Source organism: Metarhizium album (genome assembly GCF_000804445.1).
Source record: "Metarhizium album ARSEF 1941 chromosome Unknown scaffold_12, whole genome shotgun sequence".
NCBI lineage: Eukaryota > Fungi > Ascomycota > Sordariomycetes > Hypocreales > Clavicipitaceae > Metarhizium > Metarhizium album.
In genome coordinates, this window is record NW_024467586.1 from 676,553 (window position 1) to 699,860 (window position 23,308).

The 23,308-nt window shown below is 57.0% G+C and overlaps 6 protein-coding genes across 6 annotated transcripts; 3 read left to right on the forward strand and 3 right to left on the reverse strand.

Moving 5' to 3' along the window:
• Window positions 1-506: 506 nt before the first annotated feature.
• On the reverse strand, window positions 507-1,601 carry MAM_05208 (short-chain dehydrogenase/reductase 2; the record flags this gene model as incomplete). Its single annotated transcript, XM_040824006.1, has 1 exon — window positions 507-1,601. One exon carries the CDS (start codon window positions 1,599-1,601, stop codon window positions 507-509), a length of 1,095 nt encoding a protein of 364 aa, XP_040678165.1.
• A 795-nt stretch (window positions 1,602-2,396) lies between these two features.
• On the forward strand, window positions 2,397-3,521 carry MAM_05209 (Fatty acid hydroxylase; the record flags this gene model as incomplete). The annotated part of the gene is made up of 1 exon (XM_040824007.1): window positions 2,397-3,521. One exon carries the CDS (start codon window positions 2,397-2,399, stop codon window positions 3,519-3,521), a length of 1,125 nt encoding a protein of 374 aa, XP_040678166.1.
• A 498-nt stretch (window positions 3,522-4,019) lies between these two features.
• Window positions 4,020-5,924, reverse strand: MAM_05210 (Amino acid/polyamine transporter I; the record flags this gene model as incomplete). Its single annotated transcript, XM_040824008.1, has 4 exons — window positions 4,020-4,059; window positions 4,114-4,263; window positions 4,342-5,621; window positions 5,727-5,924. The coding sequence occupies 4 exons, from the start codon at window positions 5,922-5,924 to the stop codon at window positions 4,020-4,022; spliced, it is 1,668 nt and encodes a 555-aa protein (XP_040678167.1).
• A 1,638-nt stretch (window positions 5,925-7,562) lies between these two features.
• MAM_05211 (uncharacterized protein) lies at window positions 7,563-10,984 on the reverse strand (the record flags this gene model as incomplete). The annotated part of the gene is made up of 3 exons (XM_040824009.1): window positions 7,563-10,107; window positions 10,168-10,755; window positions 10,854-10,984. The coding sequence occupies 3 exons, from the start codon at window positions 10,982-10,984 to the stop codon at window positions 7,563-7,565; spliced, it is 3,264 nt and encodes a 1,087-aa protein (XP_040678168.1).
• Window positions 10,985-12,485: 1,501 nt separating this feature from the next.
• MAM_05212 (E3 ubiquitin-protein ligase MARCH6) lies at window positions 12,486-17,499 on the forward strand (the record flags this gene model as incomplete). The annotated part of the gene is made up of 2 exons (XM_040824010.1): window positions 12,486-15,696; window positions 15,761-17,499. 2 exons carry the CDS (start codon window positions 12,486-12,488, stop codon window positions 17,497-17,499), a joined length of 4,950 nt encoding a protein of 1,649 aa, XP_040678169.1.
• A 1,406-nt stretch (window positions 17,500-18,905) lies between these two features.
• Window positions 18,906-20,724, forward strand: MAM_05213 (nuclear distribution protein nudE; the record flags this gene model as incomplete). Its single annotated transcript, XM_040824011.1, has 2 exons — window positions 18,906-19,133; window positions 19,189-20,724. 2 exons carry the CDS (start codon window positions 18,906-18,908, stop codon window positions 20,722-20,724), a joined length of 1,764 nt encoding a protein of 587 aa, XP_040678170.1.
• Window positions 20,725-23,308: the final 2,584 nt, after the last annotated feature.

The following is a 23,308-nucleotide window of genomic DNA, read 5'->3' on the forward strand; positions in this document are numbered from 1 at the left end:
CCAAGAATGACGCACGCCCCCAAGAGTCGAGACTGCGTGAAGGCGACTGTCTGTTGCGAACTGCAGCCGAGCCCACGAGGTATGTCTCGCTGGACGCCGACACTTGTCTGCGCTTGTAGTTATTGTCATGTCTGGTGGCCGCAGTGTGTGTGCAACGTCTGATCCGTAGCAGCAGCAGAGAGCGGGTAAGCCCCAACCCCTGTTTTAGTTAGGGCCAAGTCTTCAGCGGGCCCGTGGACCCACGACAGGCGGGGTCGACGGATGGGGTGTGGGCCCTGGGGAAGAACGGGGCAGGTTGGCTCGGACGGGATTACTCATCGGTCGTCAGTCATGACGCGGCGGTCAGGGCGGCGTCGACGTCGACGTCTATTGCGGACTACCAGCTACTGCTACTGCTAGCGCTACTGCTACTGCTACTGCTACTGCACTGCCACTAGGGTGCTGCTGCTGCTGCTGCTGCTGCTGCTGCTACTGCCACCGCTACTGCTTGTCCCTGTTCGTCAAGCTCACGCGCTGCTGCCCGCCGCGAGCGTGGTGCCAATGTCGGCCGTGTTAGCGGCGAGCTGGTCGAGCAGGAGCACCTTGAGCCAGGTGGGCCAGGCGCGGACGCCCGACAGCACGGCCTGGTGCTCGGGGATGATGAGCTGGGCGGCGCGGCGGCTGAAGATCTGGTCGGCGACGAGGGCGGCGACGTCGTCGGGGGCCAGCATGCGGATGCCGCCGCGCTCGAGGTGGTGGCCAAAGTCGCGGACGAGCGGGGTGCGCACAAAGTTGGGGTGGGCGATGGAGGCGAGGACGCGGTCGGCGCCGTGGACGTGCCGGAGCTCGACGGCCAGCGACTCGTGGAAGGACAGGGCGGCGGCCTTTGTCGCGGCGTAGTCGGCGCCCTTGGGGAGGGGGATGAAGGAGGCCATGCTGGCGACGGTCATGACGTGGCCCTTGTTGGCGGCCACCATGTGCGGGAGGAACTGCTGGGCCAGGGTCCAGTGCGAGAGGCAGTTGACGCCGAAGATGCGGCGCAGGAAGTCGTGGGGCATGTCGAGGATGGCCAGGGGCCTCGTGATGCCGGCGTTGTTGACCAGGATGGACGGGTGGCCGAGGTCGTTGCGGATGGCGGCGGCGGCGGCGGCCACGGCGTCGGGGGCCGTGATGTCGCACGTGTAGAGGCGGACGAGGGGGTCGGCGGCGAGGTCGGCCGGGAGGTCCTGCACGTCGAGGACGGCGACCCTGACGCGGCGCGCGGCGAGGCGCCTGACGATGCAGTGGCCGATGCCGCTGCAGCCGCCGGTGACCACGGCCACCTCGGAGGGCCAGTCCCAGCCCGGGGCGGCCGTGGCGCGCCAGCCGTTGGCCGCCATGGAGCTGAGGCCGCGGTTGATGCTCTTCAGGAGCCCGAGGCCCAGGAGCGCCTGGAGCACCTTCCTGGCCGCGTCGACGTCGAGGCCGGCCGGGGCGTGCCGGAGCACCTGCTGCCTGACGGGGTCGGGCGCGCAGAGGAGGGCGGCCAGCAGAGGCCCCGAGAGGAAGGGCGACTGCACGGCGGCGCCGAGGGACTGCAGGGCGCGGACGGGCGCGGATTCGGCGATTCTGACGAGCGACATGCTTGCGGCCGGGCGACGTCGTGGGCGTGGGAGGTGAGGGGATGGGACGAGAATGAGCAGCCAGCAGTCGCCTCTCGTGTGCCGCGAGGAGCGAGGAGCTCGACAAGACCACGGGCCTCGCACGTATTATTATACGCGTGTGCCGGCGAGCGAGACAGACGCCCAGGCGGCGGCTTGGCCTCGGCTAGAGGCCGTTATTCACGCCGCCGGCCTCGCCCTGGACTCGCTTCTCGTCCCAAACAACGTCGCGTTCCTGGCTCTCGGGGCGCCGGGCACATGCGTGGCGCGTGGCGTCGCGCCGCGGCGTCATAACTCGTAACCACCACCGCCAACCATGACAGTTGCTCCCAATCTGGCTTGTCCGGATTCGACGGGACGGCCTGGGCCCAGGGGGGGCAAATGCAACGCAACTAACTTGCGTTGGCCTGGGGCTGTGGCTGTAGGCGGCAAGTCGCAAGTCGCGAGTGGCAACGACGGGGCCGCCGTCGGTGAGTGGTCGATCAGCCTTGGGCCCCGGAGACGGGCCATCGGAGGAACAGCCTCGTCCGTCTGCCGCCTCCCGCCTCCCGCCTCCCGCCTCCCGTCTGCGGTCCCCCGCGGCGTGGCGCCGCTGCGTCGGAGAATCAAAGCACGGCGGCGCACGGCGGGTTATAAAACGTGCCCCATGGACAAACTCAATCCCCCCTCCCGCCCCAGGCTCCCACGGTTGATTTCGATCCACACGCATTTTGCCTCTCGACAGCTGACGGCTCTCTCTCTCCTCCTCGACTCGCCCCCCGTCAAACCGGGCTCGTCATGACGACAGCAACGCACACGCAGCCGGCCGCGGCGGTCACGGCCACGGCCACGGCCACGGCCTCGACGACACCACGCGGCCAACGAGACTCCATCAAGTCCACCTGGCGAACCAGAGACCGCAGCACCTGGACCTTTTCCCAAAAGCTCATCGACTGGGTCGGCGTCCACCCCGTGTCCCTCGACCAGCCCGTCCCCCAGCACGCAAAGTCCGAAAAGGTGCCTCACCTGGGCCAGGTCTCGCAGCACATCTGGATCCTCGTCCACGGCTGCCTGCCCCTGGCCCTCCACCAGGCCGTCGTGTCCCTGACCGGGTGGCCCATGGGCAGGCACGCCGCCTTCCACTTCTACATGGTGCTCTTCAACGCCATCGTCATCCGCGAGGTGCGCGCGCTGCGCCGCCTCGGCCACCAGCACGGCTTCCTCGACGGCGACGCCCACGCGCGCGACGGCGTGCCCGACCACGGCGCCGCCAAGGTCGTCTGGTCGCTGTACAAGACCATCGGCGCGCGGCTCGCCCTCATGCTCTGGCTCACCTACGCGCCCTCGCAGCCGCCGCTCGCCGCCCTCTCCTCGTGGCGCTGGTGGGCGGCGCTGCCCCTGCAGACGGGCCTCTACGCCCTCGTCCTCGACTTCTGGTTCTACCTCTACCACCGCGCCATGCACGACGTCCCCTTCCTCTGGCGCTTCCACCGCACCCATCACCTCACCAAGCACCCCAACCCGCTGCTGTCGGCCTACGCCGACGAGGGCCAGGAGTTCTTCGACATGGCTGTCATCCCGCTGCTCGCCTATGCCTCCCTCCGCGCCCTCGGCATGCCCCTCGACTTCTACGCCTGGTGGATGTGCCAGCAGTACGTCGTCTACACCGAGGTCTGGGGCCACAGCGGCGTCCGCGTCCATCTTGCCGCCCCGTCAACCCTCAGCTGGCTGCTGACCGCCCTCGACATGGAGCTCTGCGTTGAGGACCATGACCTGCACCACCGCCGCGGCTGGCGCAGGAGCCAAAACTACGGCAAGCAGACGCGTGTCTGGGACCGCCTCTTCGGCACCTGCGGCGAGCGCCTCGAGTCGTACGACGACAACGTCGACTATGTCAACCAGGCCTACATGCCCATCTTTTGACGGCCCGTCTTCCCTTCCCGCCGGGTGAGTTGTCATCGCTGGACCGCATCGCCATCGGGCTCCTGTCGGCTCTGCATTGATCGATCCACGTTGCATGTAGACGCAGACACTTGCCAGGCATTCCTTTACACCAAGGCCTCTGGTGTTTGTTCTGCAGTCGAGTCGAGCCCTTTGCCGCACACAGACGCCCGGCATGTCCTCTGTGCAACAAGGCACGAAAGAGAGAGAGAGAGAGACAGGAAAGACAGGACGGGGCCCTGGCACGGCAATCGTCTGCACATGAGCGACGTGCCCCATTCGCGTGGCATGAGCCGTCCGTCGTCGTCGTCACAGGCAGCACGCCCAGCCGAGAAAGACATTGGCAAAACATCCTGGACACGCGTCTCCCGGATGATACGACGACGCTTCTATCATAGCCCTGGCCTGCAATGTGGTGACGGCGCGCGTGGCGTAAGACACGCGAGCAAGTATTTTAGCTACAGACATGTCTCTCTCTATCTATCCAAACAACAGGTCTAGCATCTTTTCAAATCGGTTCCTGCTACTGTTAGCAAGGGGCCGGCCATGTTGATGATTTGCACAAGAAACATACGCTGGTGGCTGGGGGATGTAGCTGCGCTCGTAGTCCTCAATAGAATCCAGGTCCCTGACTAGATCGATTTCCTCTGGTTTGAGAATCCTTGTCTTGCGCACCAACTTGTATCCAATGTAGAGGGCAGGGAAGAGAGCAAGCATAGTGTATCTAGAAAGAAAAAGAAGCAAAAATTAGCATCTCAACACACCATGGCTTGATGTTATAGAGATAGAGAGAGAGACTCACGAGAATAAGAAATCGGCAACGCTCCATCGGCCAGGCAGAAACACCGTGTATCCTCCCACAAACACCATCGTGACGGTGGCTACCAGCGCATAGTACGCTCCGTAGGGCATCAGCCAAGCCTTGTATGGCAGCGAGTCACGGCTTATGCCCTGCACTTTGAGGGCACGGTGGAAGCAGAGGTACGATATGCACACACAGCTGAAATTGATGAGTTGGGATGCCGTGACCAGCGAGACGAGCCAGTCCAGCACCGCCGCCGCATTCTTAGACAGCTGCAGGAAGGCAAGGAGGGCAAACGACAGCACAAAGCAGACGCAGTAGATGGGCACGCCATTCCTGGTGCATCTCGTCATCAACTTGGGCGCCTTGCCTTCCAATGCCAATCCGTACAAGGAACGAGACGCACAGTACACGTATGAGTTGCCGGCGGAAAAGGCTGCCGTCAGCACCATGGCGTTGACAATGTGAGGCAGGACCTTGATGCCCAGACGGTTCATGGCAACGACGTACGGTGAGCCCGCCGCGCCAGGAGCAGAGTTCCTAAAGGCGGCCGCCAGTTCCTTGTCGTCGTACGGAACAAGGATGCCGACGCAAAGAGATCCGAGCACGAAAAAGGCTGTGAGTCTGTAGAACACGGCGTTGTACGCGCGAGGCATGACCGTTCGCGGGTTCTCTGCCTCGCCAGCGGCCATGGAAACGTAGTCGGGCCCGGCGATTGTAAAGGCAGCCTGAATCAAACACTGCAAGAAGCCTAGCCACTGGCCCAGAGACCCCTCATAGTACAGAGGAGCAAAAGCGCCAGGTTCTTTCCAGAAGCGGAATCCAAAACGATCACGTTTGGGGTTGCCACCAACCATTGCGACAAAGGTGAAGACGATGAGCCCGATGATGAGGAGCACCTTGCCGATGGCAGCCCAAAACTCGGACTCGCCGTACCACTTGACGGCCAGGAGGTTGATCAGAGCATATAGGACAATGACAATGACTATGACGGCGGCTGTAGGGATAGCCTCGGTCCAAAAGTGAAGAATGAAGTTGCAGGCTACGATCTCGAACGGCACCAGGGCCGCCTCCAAGACGAAAAAATTCCAGCCAGCGGCAAAGCCAAACGCCTCATCGACGTAGCGGCCAGCAAAGCGGATAAATGGCGATGATATGGGCAAGTACGTGACCATTTCAGCCATGCACAAGGTGATGGCGAGAACAAAGGTGCACCAAGAACTAAAGGCAATGAACAAGCTGCCCGGACCGCCGTTCAAAAGGCCTTTACCGATTTGAACCTGCAACCACCAGGCACGACGATGAGCACTTGACGAACCAGAACAGGACGGAAGCAAGAATCTGGGAAGGGAAACTAATCAAGGGTTGTACAATTCTTTACGCACATAAAGAGCGGTGCCAATGGTGCCGCCGATGCCGATGAGCTGGATATGTCTGGACTTGAGTCGGCGATGTGTCGAGTCGTGCTTTGAACCTGAAGAGAGAGAAAGTCGGCGGGGAGTCGCTGGATCCGCAAGAGGGCCGTGACGATGCTTAGCACCGAGGGTGACGGCTTTCTCCCGGTCGTGCCCCGTTGCAGCCATCTTGGGCGTGCTGGGGCTGGGTTTGAGTAGACGAAGAGCCAAGACGAGAGGCTCACGGAAATGGTGGTAACTGCACGCGCACGGCCATCAAGTATGACAAACGGATTCCTCGAAGGCTGGGACGACACGGTTATCGAACAGCCCTGTCAACTGGCCCTCAATGGCAGTCGCAAACGGATTCCGGCCGAAGACTTGACTGCAATAGACTCAAGCCGCACAGTTGCGACGGTTCGTCCGGCCGAGGGCTGCTGGCTCAAGGCAACAAGATTAGCCGAGACAAAGATTGTGCAAAAAGACGAAAAACACACACGTCAAGAAAGCACATGGCGATGCCAGCGTGACGAAAGTGTCGGCGTTGTTGGTCAATTCTGATGAGCAAGAGTCACCAGCAAAGCGACCAGACAAAGTCGCGAGAGTTGCAAAATTGGGGGACAAGGAAAAGGGAAAAAGAAAAGAGATAAAACTACACAGCAACCCCCGGAAACAGCTGGTGTCGGCTAGTGTCCGGTGGACCAAGGTTCACGCCTGGAGCCAAAAACGACGGCGGGTCCTCGTTGGAGTAGCGTGAGCAGCGTGAGATGTCGAGATGTGAAATTAAACATGTTTGTGATGGCGTACGGAAGAATGCGAGCCGAGTACGGAGTACAAGCCAGTGAGCTGCCCCCCAAACTATCGATTCTGCCGCACCTGCCTTACTCGTGTCTGCCACGCTCGCGCCTGCCACTTCAGCTTCTTCGTGCACCATCATGCTGGCAGCTGACAGACAATTTCCGTCTTTTTCTCCCACCCACACCATCAAAAACCACCATGCCTGTATTCGTCTGCGGCACATTCAGACCCTCATATACATACCAAGTACCTCCAAGTACTTAGCACCTACCTAAGGTACCTAGGTAGGTTCTAGATTAGGTAGCCATGTATATTAAGTACATTCTAGGCATGTACAATGATGGGCCGTGGGACTCTACTCACCACCGAGTCCGAGTCCCCGAGTTGGCCAAGAATCGTCAACGGCCAACGGTTCCGTGGGGACCGTGCCACGTTTGCACCCAACGATCACGGATCTTCGTCATGTCAAGGTGGAGTTGCCCAAAGTCAATCAATCATCACCACCAGTGGACCCTGCAAGCCTAGGTACCTAGTACATACTTCATACCTGCTAGGCAGGTGCCTTGGCACGTACTCTCCGTACAGAGTAACTACAATATTCATCTCGCAACCGGATACACGATTTCAACCAATAGGCAGCTGCCCTCATCACCACTTGCTTGCCAGTTTCTTCAAGCTTCATCTGACGTTAGTTCGGCATCTGCATACGCAACCGCTGGAATACAACAACAGAAATTCGGCCCTCTTCCACGCATCCCCCATCAAGACACCTCGTTAAACCCACAAGACTCGTCGTCTTGGCCGCCCGCATCCCGCATCCATGCCTGCATTACGAGGTACTTTGCTTCTTCGCGTCACTGACCAATGCTAAAATCTCACCATACAACCACGCCGCATGACACTGGGTATCGTCCAAGACAAGAAGAAAAACAAAAACAAAAGTGATACCAAGGAAATTTTGTTGCATCAAAGCCTCCCACCCTGCCGTCCTCATTTTGGTTCCGTTTACGCCTGGCCCTCGCCAATACTTTACAACTCGTCTCGTGCTTGCTGAATTGATCCCTTGACGGCCTCGGTCGCTCGGCTGGCTGCGCTTCCAACCCTTTCGCCTGCTGATGCTGCCGCAAAACTGGCGTCGCTGGCTACGCTGCCCACGTTGGAACTTGCTGTGGAATAAATGCCGCTGAGCCTTGACATGACGCTCTCGCGAAACGTGGGCTCTTTTCCATCCACTAGCTCGGAAACCATTTTGTTGACGGCGTCGAAATGTTTGCCTGCGCCGTCTGCGACTGCCTCGGTGGCAGCCGTGAGGGCAGACCGGGCCGTCTTCGTTGCGTCCTCATACCAGCCTATAGCTGTAGGCGGACCATAAACCTCCACGGCGATCTTGGACACAACAATGTCCCATGTGTCCGCAACTGCCTCTGCAACGTGAACGACTTGCTCAGCAGCTGCGTCTGCTACTTGGTTGATGGCGTCTTCGGCGTCCTGAGCAGCCGACATGGCTCCCTTGCTGGCAGCGGTATACGCGGATTTGACGGCATCGTCAGCCGCACCAGCCGCTGAGCTCGCTGACTTTTGCGCAAGTGAAGCCATGGAAGAGACAGAACCCATAAAGTCTGTAGCCGTGGATGTAGTCGTAACCGTAGCCGTCACTGACGACCATGCGGACGAGGCTGCAGCCATGAAACTCGAGTACCGATCTTGTGCCATTCCCAACCCTGCATAGTAGTGATATTTGGCCTGCTCATAATACTTTTCAGAAGGCGAGGTTGGAGTAGGCGTAGCCAGCCGGAGTGCAATCAGTACACTTTGGTACTGAATCTCTGCCCACAGCTTCCCTTCACTCAATTTCTGGGCCGCAACAGACTCTACTTTTTCCCACTCGGGGACACTGCTGCTCTTGGTTGCTGTGGGAGGTGTGGGAGCGGCACGATACACCCCAGAAGATGCGGCCGCAACGGCGTCGTTGAACTTTTGGCTTGCTGCGGAAACGGCACCATCGTAGGCGGCGGAAACAGACGAGAAGAGTTGCTCATGTACCGGCTTCGATGTGCCCTCCGCTTGTGCCGAGACAACAGAGACGGCGCTGGAATAACGATCGGCAGCGACGGCCACGGCACTAGAATAGGCTGCCTGGGCCGCACTCGTCACACTGGCAAAAATATTGGAATCTGCCTCGTCGTCGTCTAGTACTGGGCGACGATCCGCGACCGACTGGGCCGCTGCTCCAAACATGGCAGGGCTTGCAAGAGTGGCCTGGTCCTGTACAGCCGATGTGGCGGCCTCCCTCTCTGCTTCACTGGTATCGAAGTCGTCCGCAACGAAATCAGGGGCCTTGGTTGAGGTGGTATCCGTTTCTTCTGTGCGTCCACCAAGGATTGATGGACTTTCTTCCGGCTCAGCTACCGGCTCCTTGTCATCATCGGTAGCGATGGTGGTTGCCGTGTCCTGGGCAGCTAGGACTATTGGCTCCTCGTGTGGCTCAGGGGCTTTTGTATCAGCATTCACAGTAACTTCTTCCCTGGCTGGTTCGGCGCCGATGTTCTCTCGAGGCATTTCAACGTTGATGGCTCGTTCAAATTGAGTTTGTTTTGTGGCCCCCTGCGCCTCCGGTTCCTCTCTTGCGGCATTGGCGTTGGTCGCCGCCGCTGTTGCTGTCGCCGCCTCTGCAGCAAGGCGCATTTCCTCGGAATCAAAGTTGTCGGTGAAATCGTTAGCTGCAATCTTCCAGTTTGACACCTCCTTCAATTGAGCCAACTCCTTCGCAGCGACAGAGGCCATGGTCATGCCATCGTCCTCAATCTGGTGCGAAAGCTCTTGGGCTTCAAGGAGAGTCGGGTGCGTAACGACGAGCTGCTTCAGTTCTTCAGTCCAGTCGTTAAGCGCAGTCTTTAACTCATGGTATTTCTGCCAGTCCTGATAGGTGACGCCGTCGGTCCAAGCCCACTTCATACCGATTTTTGTCAAGGCCAGGTTTCGTGTTTCGTCGAGAATTTGGAAATGAACATCCGCAGCACCAACCACAAGTTGCTGGAGCTCAGCGTCATAATCTTCACGCCAACCGCGGATCAGCTGGGCTTTCTTCTTAATGGCCACCCCGGCCGATCGAATAGCAGATATTGCCTGCTGGTGAGCATCCGCACTGCCAGATTCTATAATTTTGGAAATGTTTCGTTTTGCACTAGCAATTTCGAACTTGATGGTGTCCTCGAGCTGGGTCAGAAGCCCGTTTCCGATCACTCTGGCATTCTCGTCCATCAGGCGGCGAGCAATTTGTTCGACTTGGTCTTCCATAACGCTGGCACCCTCCTCCGCTTGGGAAGCAAATTTGTTTTGCCAGGTCAAGAGATCACTAGCAACCATTTCCCGTGTGTTTCTCCGCTCTCCGCTCTCGTTCTCTGTAGCAGCTGGGGCTTCGACGAGATTCCAGTATCGTGACGGCTCGGTCTTGTCTGCTTCGGTTGCGGCAACCTCCGGCTCGTCGGTGTTCGCCGTGGTGGCAGAGGTGGAAGGGCTTTGGGGGGAGGGCCTGCTAAAGGACGGTGAGACTACTGATACTGTTGAGCTAGCCCTGCTTTCCATGTTAGTATTGGCAGGCTTTGAATACCGGTGGGACTTGGCAGCTACCTACGGTCTGACAGCTTGTGTCTCATCCGATGGAGCCTTGTTGGTGATGTTGGACTTGGTCTTGTATCGAGCAAGTCGCGCTCCGATACGGACAAGCTGTGGCTCTACATTTTCAACGTAGACAACACGCAACTGGGGCCACACGGCCGTGTCCAGGAAAGCATTGGCCTTGCCCCAAGCCCAGTAGGTAGCCGGCAAAGCCTTGGCGGTGGTAAACTTAGCCGCCATGTCATACCCACGGATCGCGTAGGGACCCTTGGTCAAGGTCTGAAGACGCGCAAGTTGAGGTTGGCCATTCATCTCCCACTGTGCACGAGCAAGGTCATATCCCTTGCTGGTCCACGGAGTGCCGTAATAAACGACATATTGGCGCGTTGGCGCCAGAACACGACTGTGCAACGTATCATAGTATGGTTTGACAACGTAAACGTAAGGTGCGGCGTATTGGTCGAAATAGGGTTGGACATGGGGCGTAACGGCATTTTTGACTTGAAAGTACGGTTTGCAGATGGAAGGCGTGGTTTCATCGCAAGAATCGAGTGATGTCGGACAGCGGAAAAATATCGTGAGAATGGCAGCCCATATGGCAATTCTGTCCGGACAAGAAGTTAGCGGACTATAGAATTGCGATGATTGTGGACCATGTCCAAGAGCCCCGGGTACGATTTAAGAGGCGGAGAAGAAACATACCTGGCAGCGAAGTTGAAAATCCAGCCGAGGAGTCGCCGCTGCTTTGGCGTCCTCCGCTTGGTTGTTAGCTGGCCATTCAGTTTGCCATTGGCGTGGGCAGGCCGATCGGTAGTGGGATCGGCGACCGCCATGGTTGAAGGAACCGGATTGCTATCCGTCAATGTGCTCCCAATTGGTGATGCTGATGCTGGCGCGAGCTCCGGCTATAGCTGCGCGCGGAGCGTTGCACAGGCAGGTCTGGCTGGTGACACACCGACGGAGTTCGAGTGGAGCGACAGGCAAAGCCAGCAGTCTGTAAACGGCCCAAGAAAGAAGCAGGTCCCGGCAACAAACCAGTGGTACGGCGACGAGGTGATGAGGGCAACGGGCGAAGAGAGGGGGGGAGAGGGGGGGAAAGAAAGAGAAGGGGGCGAACAAAAAGTCTGGTGAGCTTGCCCCGACGTAGCGAGAGCTGACGGTGACGGGACGAAGAAGTCTGTCGCAGGGCAAGGAGTATTTGGCCTTTGCCCGAGGAGGGAGACGGCGCCGCGACACCACGGAACAGGGAGCAGGGGCGGGCCCTCGTTGGTCGTGGGATCCAAGACAGACGTCACGGCCAGTCGAGTGTCTAGCGGTGAATGACGAGATGTAACATTTGAAGAGGGAGCATTGCAGACAGGCGGCACTGAGGTGACATCAAGAATGGAGGGCCGAGGGAAGGGCGTTGGTTGACAGCTCCAAGTAAGTACTCAAGTGCGGAGTACTTAGGCCGTGGCTGGCATTGCTATTGAGCTTATGTGGAATAAGCACGTGCACCAACGACCACGGAGTACGCGGGCAATGCCTCCAGGCACTTAAGTAATCAGCCATCCGACCAGTCACGGACTCGGCCGTCTTCCGCAGTCCTTCACCATCAGGTCCCGTCGTAATTATCTGCATTTGCCCCTCTGACCACGGTCAGCACTCCGAGCCGAGACCCCGGCTCTGGCCAGCGACCGGACGAGAAACCATAACGAGTACTCCGTACTCCGTACACGCGAGGTACGGCTCCTGTTGTGCCGTCGTCATGGAACCCCGTCGTCATTTGTGTGTGACGCCCGAGGCCTTCGCATCCAATGTGCAGTGTGCAATGTGTCCCGCTTTAATTCCCCATCCTGCTGCGCAACCCGCTCGGCTGTCTCGTGTCTAGTCCCAAAAGAGTGACGCGGATTCTTCATTATTCCTTGGACTTTCTGGCCACACTCCATACGCCATACAGCTAAATTACCACATTTTTCTCTTCGCGTGATATATTCTTCTCGGAACTGCGCATCCCTTCTCCCGACTCCTTATCCCGTCGACTCCCTTCCGAATATTCCTCAGGAACCTTCTCGCTGCTCCGCACTCTCCTATCATTTCCTCATCGGATCAAGGCGGCCACGAGGCAAACCGCGCTTCGCCCAACCTCATCGCCCACCGCATAACGAACCCTCTGGCAGACAACAGCGCCGAGTCGAGCCCAATACGTACATTACTTCTTACACTCACTACCTTCGACCAGGAACCGATACCTCTCCATGATTTATCCACCATCCGGCCGTTGACACTCCTCGTCGTCCGGTTACGGCCACGCTTTGAAATCCATCCACCTCGGCGACGGAACCAGCATCAATCATGAACGACCCTTCATCTCCGCCACAGCGCCACGGTGTGTCCCCTTCCGTCTTCGACGACCGTTCAAATGCTGCCGCTCTTCAACATTCCGATGCGGCCCCCGCCATTTGCCGAATATGTCGCGGTGAGGGAACCTCGGCAGAGCCCTTGTTCTACCCTTGCAAGTGTAGCGGCAGCATCAAATTCGTTCACCAGGACTGTTTGATGGAGTGGCTCTCACATTCGCAAAAGAAATACTGCGAGCTTTGCAAGACCTCTTTCCGCTTCACTAAATTATACGCGCCGGACATGCCGCAGTCGCTCCCGGTTCACATATTCCTCGAGCACATGGCAAGATATCTAGTACGAAACGCCTTGCTATGGCTTCGCGCCGCCGTGACCATCAGCGTGTGGGTGTGCTGGCTGCCGTATTTCATGCGGGTTGTCTGGGCCTTCCTGTTTTGGGTCAGCGACGAGGGCCTGGGTGCCGGACCATTTGCATCACGACACTCGCTCGTCAAGCCTGTGGTACTTGGTCCTGCACCTACTTGTGCCGCAAGTCCTCCGTATCCGCTAAATACCCCCAACCAAAGCGACAGTACCACCGTCGTTGATAAAATCACCTTCCTAAACAGCACGGCTGGCTCCTTTTCAGCAACACTGCTGAGCGATGTCGGCTTCCTGAGAAACTTCACTCGCAGTGCGACCGTGAACCGCACGGTCATCACCGTCATTGAGGGTCAGATAATCACCGTTCTAGTCATTGTGTGTTTTATTCTAGTAATCCTGGTCCGCGATTATGTCGTCCAGCAGCAGCCAGAGATCAACATGCGAGCCGCTTTCGCCGACCAAGAAAACAACAACCCGCCGGCCCCTGCCCAGCAGCCAGTTGACGCAGAGATACGTGACGATAATGGCGGCGGCGGCGGCGACGACGACGACGACGACGACAATGGCGAGGACAATCACGATCACGACGATAGCCCAGAATCTGACGGCATGGGCTCTGATGGCGAGACCCTGGATGCTGGATTGGAGGTTCATGAGTCACTCGGATCCGACACCGGGCACGACATCAACACTGGAGAACCAGACCTGTCTTCTACAGACGCCGATATGCGCAACGCTATCGCACCTGAACGACTGCTTCCTGAATTAGCCGCAGACTCACACGAGTCTTCAGCACACGACGAAGCGGCCGCAGGCTCGGACAACCGAGCCAGCGTTATTGACTACCTACGAGTATACCGTCAGGCTGGTGGTAATTTAGAAAAGATCTTGCAGATCGTCGAAGAGGAAAATTTAGAGGACAAGCTTGGCTACTGGGTCGATGTTGCTCAGCGATCCATCCGGGAGCGAGAAACGAACCTGGCAGACACGTCAGGCCCTCCCATTTCCCAAGAGGATGTGCAATCCTCACTACCACTCCCTCGGGTTCTAGATTTCAGCAAGCTCAATGATCGGGGTCAGCTTGTGCCCTTGGGAGATGAACAAGAAGCTACGCAGAAGATCTCCAAAGGCAAAGAGAGGGAACGCATACCAATGTCCCCAGACTTTTCGCCCCATCCAGCGAACCCGGATGACGAAAACGCCTCTGGCCCGTCAAGGCCCCGGGCTCGATCCGATGGCCCTGAACCCATAACCCTTGCAAGTGCGTTGGGGAATAACAGTTGGACTTTCGACAGCCTTCCTACTGCAAATCAAGGTGACCCAGAATGCGCGACACCGCCCCTCGTGCCAGGCCCGACAGATACGACGCCGGTTCAGAGTGTCAACGGGATTGTGAGGCGCCGCACTCCCATTCCTGACAGCCCCCCTCGCTCAAATCATGGCGATGATGTTGCGTCAATCGGTCATGGTGGCGATGTGGCCCACGTTGTTCCAGGGGAGCCGGCTGTACCTATACCAGAGCAGAGAGGGTTCGTCGCTCGCATCGCCAACTTCATGTGGGGTGATCTTGATCAGCATCGGGACATCGACCAAGAGCAACAGGAGCCCGCTGCTGCTGGCGACGACGATGGGGCAGAAGACGCGTGGGTTGACGTGCCTATTGCTGGACCCGCGGATGCCAACGCGGAACCAAACGCTGGCGAAGTCGACGCTGCCGCTGCCGCAGCCATGGACGCTGAGGCCATCGAAGATCTTGAGGATTTTGAAGGCGTAATGGAGCTCTTGGGCATGCGTGGTCCCATTGTCGGACTGTTCCAAAATGCCATCTTCTGTGCTGTTCTCGTATCACTGACTATATTCACTTGCATTTTCATCCCTTATAACATAGGGCGCTTTTCCGTTTGGATCATGGCCAATCCTATCCTCCTTGTACGGATGCTCATGGGTCTCTCCAAACTAATCCAAGATGCCGCGATGATGATTGGTGGGTTTGGTTCTTGGTGTACACTGAACATTGTCGACATGTTCACGAGTGTTATTGGAGGTACCATGGGTGCTCAGATTGTGTCTGCCAGAAAGGCATGTTGGGGACTGTGGACTGGCGCTGGGACCAGAGTTGTGGAATATGCTCTCATGGAGTTCCCTTTGACCGCTTCCGAAGTACAGAACTTCTCAGCAATCAGTCATGAGTCTTTGAATGTGCTCAAAGAGAATATTGGCTGGGTTCTCGGTCAGGCCGATATTAGCCTCAAGGCTCTTGCGCGACCCGACTATACCGCTGTCATTGACGGGCGGTTTGTTGCCGCGGCTTCAACAACTTTGCGGTCTTTCATTTCCACCCTCACGGACGCGGCGTCCTTTTTGTTGGACCCAAGCTCCTGGACGATCGACCTGGGTGAAGTTGCCACAGGAGCCTCAGTGAATCCCAGCCTTGCATACTGGTCAGGTCTGGACCGATTCTGGGCAATTCTCATCGGATATCTGACCATCTTTGCTGTTGGTGCGTTGTACCTCAGACGAGACAGCCCATTTTCGCGAGGGGCCATGATGCAAGCTTGGGAAGCGGGCGTTATCGACACCCTCCACCAGGCAAGCGGTATCATGAAAGTCATCCTCATCATCAGCATTGAAATGCTCGTCTTTCCTCTATATTGTGGTCTCTTGCTAGATGGCGCCTTGCTTCCGCTTTTCGAAGACGCAACCTTCAACTCCCGCATTCTCTTTACCTACAATTACCCCTCGACATCAATCTTCGTCCACTGGTTCGTGGGAACTGGATACATGTTTCATTTTGCACTTTTTGTTTCCATGTGCCGCAAGATCATGCGCCCAGGCGTATTGTGTAAGCCATGGCGTCCGTCGATTTGTTTGCTTGTAGAACAGGACACTAACGTACTTTGACACAGACTTTATTAGAGATCCAGACGATCCCGAGTTCCACCCTGTACGGGACGTATTAGAGCGAAATCTGACAACACAGCTGCGCAAGATTCTCTTTTCCGCTTTCGTGTACGGCGCTTTGGTCATTGTCTGTCTCGGCGGTGTGGTCTGGGGCCTCTACTACACGATGCCTGGCGTTTTGCCAGTCCATTATTCCTCCAACGAACCAGTCTTGGAGTTCCCTGTTGACCTTTTGTTCTACAATTTCCTGATGCCGCTGGCTGTCAAGTTCTTCAAGCCCGGCGACGGATTGCACGCCATGTACACCTGGTGGTTCCGAAAGTGCGCCCGCGGCCTCCGCTTGACATACTTTCTATTTGGCGAACGACGTATCGACGAAGAAGGCATTCTCCATCTCAGCCCTGAGTTGAGAGGTCAAGTTCCACCTTTCAAGTCATTACTCCTCGAGCTTGATGAGCATAACGCCGTCATACCCAAGACTTGGAGAGACACATTTGACGGCGGGGATGCTAGACCGAACCCATCCATATCGGAAGGGGAAACGAGGGATATGACGCACAAAAAGGCCCACCTTGTCAAGACAGGTCAACTCAAGAAGAGCGGCAGATTTGTTCGTGCTCCCGCATCGGACAGAGTCAAGATTCCCAAGGGTCAACGGGTTTTCCTGACAGTCTCCGAACGCAATCGCCGAAAGGACGGCAACGCGGACGACGACATGTACGCCTCCGCCCAGTACCAACTGGTCTACGTGCCACCAAACTTCCGCGCCCGGGTGTTCTTGTTCATCCTTTTCATCTGGCTATTTGCCGCTGTCACTGGAGTTGGCTTCACTATCGCGCCGTTGGTGCTCGGCAGAACCATGTTTAAGATGCTGATTCCAGCCCACATTCGCACCAATGATATCTACGCATTCAGTATTGGCATCTACGTTTTGGGCTCGCTGGCCTATACCATCTTCCGCCTTGGTCATCTTCTCGCCAGACTCCGACATTTGACAAGCGAGCTCGTCCACGAGATTGCGAGGGGAGACACCAGGATTCGCATTCTTCACGGGCTGACGCGCGGTGCTCAGCTTTTCTATGCCTATTTCTTCCTGTATATTGTGTTCCCCTTATTGGTGTCAGCACTGATGGAGCTATACTTGAGTATTCCTCTGCACACCTACATGAATCCACCCGGGCAACGACAGAAGGAAACGACGGCGGCTAGCCCGGAGGGAGAGGCTGGGCGCCATACCGTACGGGTTATTCAATCCTGGACGCTTGGGCTTCTGTACCTCAACCTTGCAACCAGGATGATCACATCACTCTTTCGCGACACTCGAGCTGCCATGGCGGTGAGATCTGTGATGCGGAGAGGTTACCTAAAGCCGGATGTCGACATCCTCACTAGAGCATTTGTCATTCCCGCAGTTGCCCTGTCAATTGTCGCAATATTTGGTCCTCCTACGGCTGCAAATCTTTTAATCAATTTCGGCATTCTCTCGCCCTCGCAAGTCGTCGGGGTTGTAGCCGACACGGCCAATCTGTCCTCGATATTCAGATATTCCTACCCAGTGGCCGCAGTGTCTGTCGTCATGGTCAGGTATGCTGTTGGATTGACAAGAGTGTTTCATCGATGGACAGCGGGGGTTCGAGACGAGGCCTACTTGATTGGGGAAAGGCTACACAACTTTGGCGCGGCGACAGCGGGATCCAGAAAGGCCAGGAAAGCGTGGGGCGCTGCTGGTGGGGGAAGACTTTGAAGTTTGCAGTTCCAAAGCCGGAAGTTTTGTGTGTAGTGTACATGCTGCGTGTATGATAGGAAGGGAGCGTTGGTGCGGCACCTTGATACGTTCATACGAGGGATGGCGGGCACGATACCATAGCGAGGATTAAAGTTTCTGCAGAATTATCCATCATTATCTATAGAATATAAAATGATTTCTAAGTAGGTGAAACTAGGATTGTTGTGACTGTTCAGGGCCGACCAAAATGCTGTGTTGTCGAGGGGGATGCGCTGCGTCCTCGCACTACCCCTGTACAAGTTGCGAACGCGACGACTGGCAAGGCCAGCTAACCTAGATACCTATCTAGGTGGAAAAGTTACCGGCTGGCAAGGACACGGATACAGTCTCAGAAAGGACAAGAAGTATTTGCACATACAGAGGTCACTGTACGCCACCAGGTGGGCAAATATTTATTGCGTCACGAACGAGATCGCACGTGACTCCGAGGGGTCGGACAAGCAGCGGTGGCACCTGCCGCGGTATTTTTAGGTGCTGTTGCCCATGACGCCGAGGGCTAAGCCGAAACGGGCCAAGCGGTTGCTCAGGCGAGGGCTGCTGGGGCAAGCCCGGAGCAGGGCGAAGGCTGCTTGGTCATTGGTCATTGGACCATTTGGGTCAACATTGAATCAATTTGGCCGGGTCCAGTTGACTAACCTTGCCGTCAACAGGGGAGCGGCCAAAACACGACTAGCCGGTTGACTTCTTCCACCGCATCGCTCCGGCTTGCGGCACGCAACTTCGACAAACCAAGGCGAGGCAGAGGCAGATAGACATAGGTAAGTCCTGCTGTTTGCTGGGGATAACCCGTGAAATCCACGCGCGTACAGCCCCAGAAAGAAGACACGGTTTTTTTTCTTTTATCTTTTAATTATCATTACTCGTCGTCTCGTCTCTCCGTCTCCCACGTCCGGGACAAAGGGGAAATCCAGATTAGCCGGCCTCCCCCCCCTTTGGAGGAACAAACCCGTAAGTTCAATGTTGGTGGCAGTCACAACGCGCGCGAGCGAACAGGCTGACATTGCGCATATGTTCGGCCAGGTTCGGAACTATCCTTTCACTCAACACCCTAAGTGACGTTTCTTTGTTGCTCAACCGCCCGTTGGTTGGCATCTCGAAAGCCACACCGCATCCACGCCCGCCAGCAGCCGCCAGGCAACACAACTATTTCTTTTGTCAACGACTGTTGCCCGCTCAGCTCATCAAACTCGTTTTTTTTATTAAAAATAAAATAAAATAAAAAACCCACAAACACATCTTGTTATCGGTCGATGTGCCCAAACTCAAAGGCAAGAATCACTCAACGAAGCAGCGACTCGGCGCATGCCCAAATTCCAAGTACTCCTAGCTCGGCATCACCCCTCGCGTAAGCATCACGGCACATCATGGCTGAGCCTCCTTCATCGCCTCCCAGTGAGGCAGCCACGGCTGAGGATGCCCTCTCCTGGTACAAATCGCAGTACGAAATGCTGGAATCCGAGCTTGCCGAGTTTCGGGAGTCGAGCCGTGAGCTTGAACAGGAACTGGAGAAGGATATCGAACGGGCAGAGAAGCAGGAGCGGTCTCTGCAGGAAAAGGTTGAAACTTTGGGATTCGAGGTTGAAGAGTGGAAGGTAGGAGAGCTCTACTGCAAGCGCTCGGAGATGTGCTGCTGACATGCCAGCGCAGAGGAAGTATAAAGAGTCCAAGAGTGAAGCTAGCGCTGCGCAAAACTCTCTGGAAAAGGAAATCACCACCCTTCGAGATTCGAATCGTTCGCTGCAGTTAAAGTTGAGAGATGTCGAGGTGGCCAATGATGACTTCGAGCGCCAAGCTCGCAGCACCACTTCTTCCTTGGAAGACATGGAGTCAAAATACAACCAGGCCATCGAGCGGGGAGTCATGATGGAGGAGGAGATCAGATCCGGCGAACAGGAACGGGAACATCTTCGAATCGAATCCCAGCGACTTCGAGAAGAGCTCGCCGAGCTCAAGATAGAGGCAGAACTCATGCAGGACAAGATCAAGAAGCAGGAAGCCCGACACTTGTCTACCATCTCCACCGACCTCTCAGCCCTGGGGTCGCCGACATTCGACAAGAACGTTGAGGCTTCTCCCAACTCGACGGCCAGCTCGCCGCTCGTCACCACGCCCCCCGAAACCAAGTCCCTCCCCGCGGTCGAATCGCTCTCCCAGGTACACGAGCCCCCGTCGCCGCCAATGTCTGATGCGTCAGCGCCTGTTGCTAACGCAACCCCGGCTGCTAAGCATGGCGGCACTCTTCCTCGGAAATCTCGGCTGCCATCGCTGGACCACAGCGCAACCAAGCCACGTGGGAAGCCTATGACTGCACGACAAGGTGGCCGCCTCTCAGGAGGGCCCTCGAATCTTCGCACACCGGCTCCACGCTCCACGGCCACGGCCGCCTCACCAAAGCGCAAAATTCCCGCATCTAATTCGCTCTCACACATTCGATCACTCACCGCTCAGATGCAGCGTCTCGAAGCTAGAGTGCATTCCGCAAGGTCCAGACTTCCGGCCCCTGCGCATACTCCACCACGCGCGTCGCCCAGACCGATGGCCAATGGTGCTGGCGTTCCGTCAACGGTTACGATCCGCTCTCGGAAGCGAACAGCAGGATCCTCTGCATCGTCTCTTGTGGCAGACGAAACTACGCCAACCAACTTTCGTTCATCGATATCGCGGCCTGGCCATGTTCCCAGGCTTAGCACGTCCGGCGTCAGCAGGTTGTCGTTTGGCCCAGTCCCAAACAGAGCACCAGAATCTGATGCTAGCTATAGCCGCCCAAACTCACGGGCAAGCATATCATCATACGCGAGACCCTCGTCACGAACCGACATGGTGCCACCTCCGCGTCCCATGTCACGATCGTCCATGACGGGAACACGCACGCCTCTGGGTCGATCAAGGTCATCTCTGAGCGGGTCAATACACGGGCATTCTCAAAGCATAAGCCGTATAGAAATGGAGGAGGATTACGAAGGCGACTTCCGCTCTTCCGCCCGCCGCGGTACCTTTTCGAAGCTTGAGATGGAAGGGGCCGTCAGCGGCATACCCGTTCCCGGGACCTCAATCCCCACCCCCGGCGCAAGACGGCAAAGCGGAGGTGGCCCCGGTGGCAGGCGGACCAGCACAGGCGTCGGTCCTACGCGGCCTGGCACCTCGAGCGGCAGACGACTGAGTGACTTGGGTGAGACGTATTAGACGACAACCGAGTTGACGTTTCGACAGGCACCATGATCAAAATTAATGCCGGGGTTGTGCGTGTGGGTGTGTTTGCGAATGGGTAGAGTGCTGGCGCCGACGCTCAACAGTCAACACAGTGCTACGATTCTTTCCATGAACTCGTTTACGACACAATGAGATATCAAGCGATTCTAGTTCAAGGCGATGCTTTTTGTTCATTATAATGATTATGACCTCTCTATTCGGGCACATAGTTTCTGGGTTCTAGTATATTTGCTGTTGCACGCATGGATTTTGCCGACAATACGATGAAGTATCCCGGGAGGGATGGCGCTTTGGAACGGTTGGAGGAAGATTGTGCCATACGCTATTGCCCACGAATCACGATGGCAGACCGGATATTTGCCTGAGGTGTGTCCTCGGGAAGGGGGCGTGGGAGTAATGTGAACTCTCGGTTCGAGGATGAGGTATGCCGTCGGGACAATGATACCTGGAGGCGGGATTGGGATTGGTTCTTGAAGTTGAGGATGGAAATACCTAGATGGAATAGATGGCGTCGATGAGTCTTGACTCTTGTGCGTGTCGGTTGTCGATGTCTGCTGCGGCTGTGAATTGTGCCTGTCTTGCGCTTGTATCTGTCCCCCTTTTCTGGACGGTGAATGGTGCTGTCGCGCGTACGGCTGGCTGCGTTGCGGAGTATGCGCACGGAGTACGTGTGGCATTATCGTCGTGGCAGTGAGTCGTGACTGGTGCTGACTTCCAATCTTGGGATCGTGGACGGATGCCTGGCGCACGATTGACTGAGCGGGCCCGTGTCAGCTTACCCTGGTCCCCGAGCTGGCTGGGCGAGTTTTCTGCCCAAGTTCTGCTGAGTAATACGCCTGAATTGGCCGTTAGCGCTTCAAAGGGCTCATCAGCTGCCATGAGGGTTGTCGTTGTAGGCCTGATATACGGAACACGTGCTCCGTACTCGCTCCGTACTTACTTAAGTGTCGCCGCTGGAGCACGGCAGGCGCAGGGAATGTTGGGGCACGCCGCCGCAGCGGGTTCCTCTGTTGGCCATCGCCTGGGGGTGGGGGTGGGGGGTGGGAGGCAGAAAATTTCGACTTGGTGGGTGGGTGCTCAACAATTGGGGCATGGGGCCCCTCGGATCCGTGGATCGTGTCGGGGAGCCGACGGTTGGACGGTACGGGCTGATAGTGGTTTCCCGAAGAGGTCCCGAGTACCAAGACGCAGTCATCTGTACTCACGGCTCGACGCCGAGAGTTGACCTTTTGTGGCCGGGGGACGCGGGTTTGACAGCGGACAATGGAGAGAAAGAAAAGAAAAACGTGGCTTGGGACAGGCCGTCCATGTGACTCGTGAGGCTGCTTGCAACGCTACGCTTACGGCTTGAGAGGCGCGACACCCACGAAATTCACAGTGTACTGCTTAAGGACGGTCATGTTGCCATCACCGCCGCCGAGAGGCAGATCGAGTCCGTCTCGAGCCGGAATCTGGGTGCGGGTGCGAGTGCGTCTGTTGGCCCTTGATTGGTTGGCGCTATGAAATGCCATGCCAGCCAGGGAGGAAGTCTGAGATTTGCTGCTCCTCAGTCCCGACTCCCGACCATGGATTTCTTTTTGTCTTGGAGTCTGCGGCTGCGGCTCTGCGCCCAAACACTCTCCATCGGCGTACTGCGTGCTGCAGGCAATTTCGGAATCCGGGACTCCAGGGTCGCTGTCAGCTTTGCCCAAGGGCTCACAAGCAATACTCCGTACTCCATGCCCAGTACGGAGTCCGTAGGCCGACAGCCCTGGGCACCTTGAGGGTTCCGCCGTACCGTCTCCCGACATGCCCTCGTTCATGTGCCATGTCGATGGTTCGGAGTAATATTTTGATACATAGCCCGGCATGCCCTCGCCCCGGTTTGATTTTGCTTTCTTTCGGTTTCGGTCTTTGCTCGACTTGTGTCGCCTAGCTCATCCGTCCCTTTCACCGGCTGTCGGTACGGCTAACGCCTGGCGATAAAGACGGCATCCAACCAACGGCCTGTCAATGGCGAAGCGCATCTGACCAACACTCAGGGTAAGTGACCAAGTAATAAATACCGGACCCGTGTCGCCGCAACCCCAACCCACGACGACTTGTCGATCCAACACCGGGATGAACTTGGCAGGAAAATGACGATGCCATGCCAATGCCAATGTAACAAACCGCAGGCGGGTGGTATTGAGAGCGGGTGATGGATTGGTTAGATTGATGGGAGAAGCGCCAAGCCAAATGCCAACGCAGCGCTTGAGACGTCAATGGCGCGCCCCGGTTTTTCTTTTTTTTTTTTTTTGGCCCAGATGGTCGCCGTGTCGTGTGTTGACCGTTGACCTTTTCACCTTCAAGGTGTTGAGCGAGCTCGGCTGGCGCTGGCCACTGGAGCCGGGTAGCCCCGAGGCCACCCCCAGCAGCACCAGCCAGACCCGAGTCTCACTAAACCAAAGCCGTCATGTTCAATCAAATGCTCCCAAGCTAATCATCCCGGTGCCATTGAGTTTGGTCCTTTGGCCCCAACAGATTCAATTTGACAACCGACCGTAATCGACAACTGCCCGTTATCCCGACATCTGCA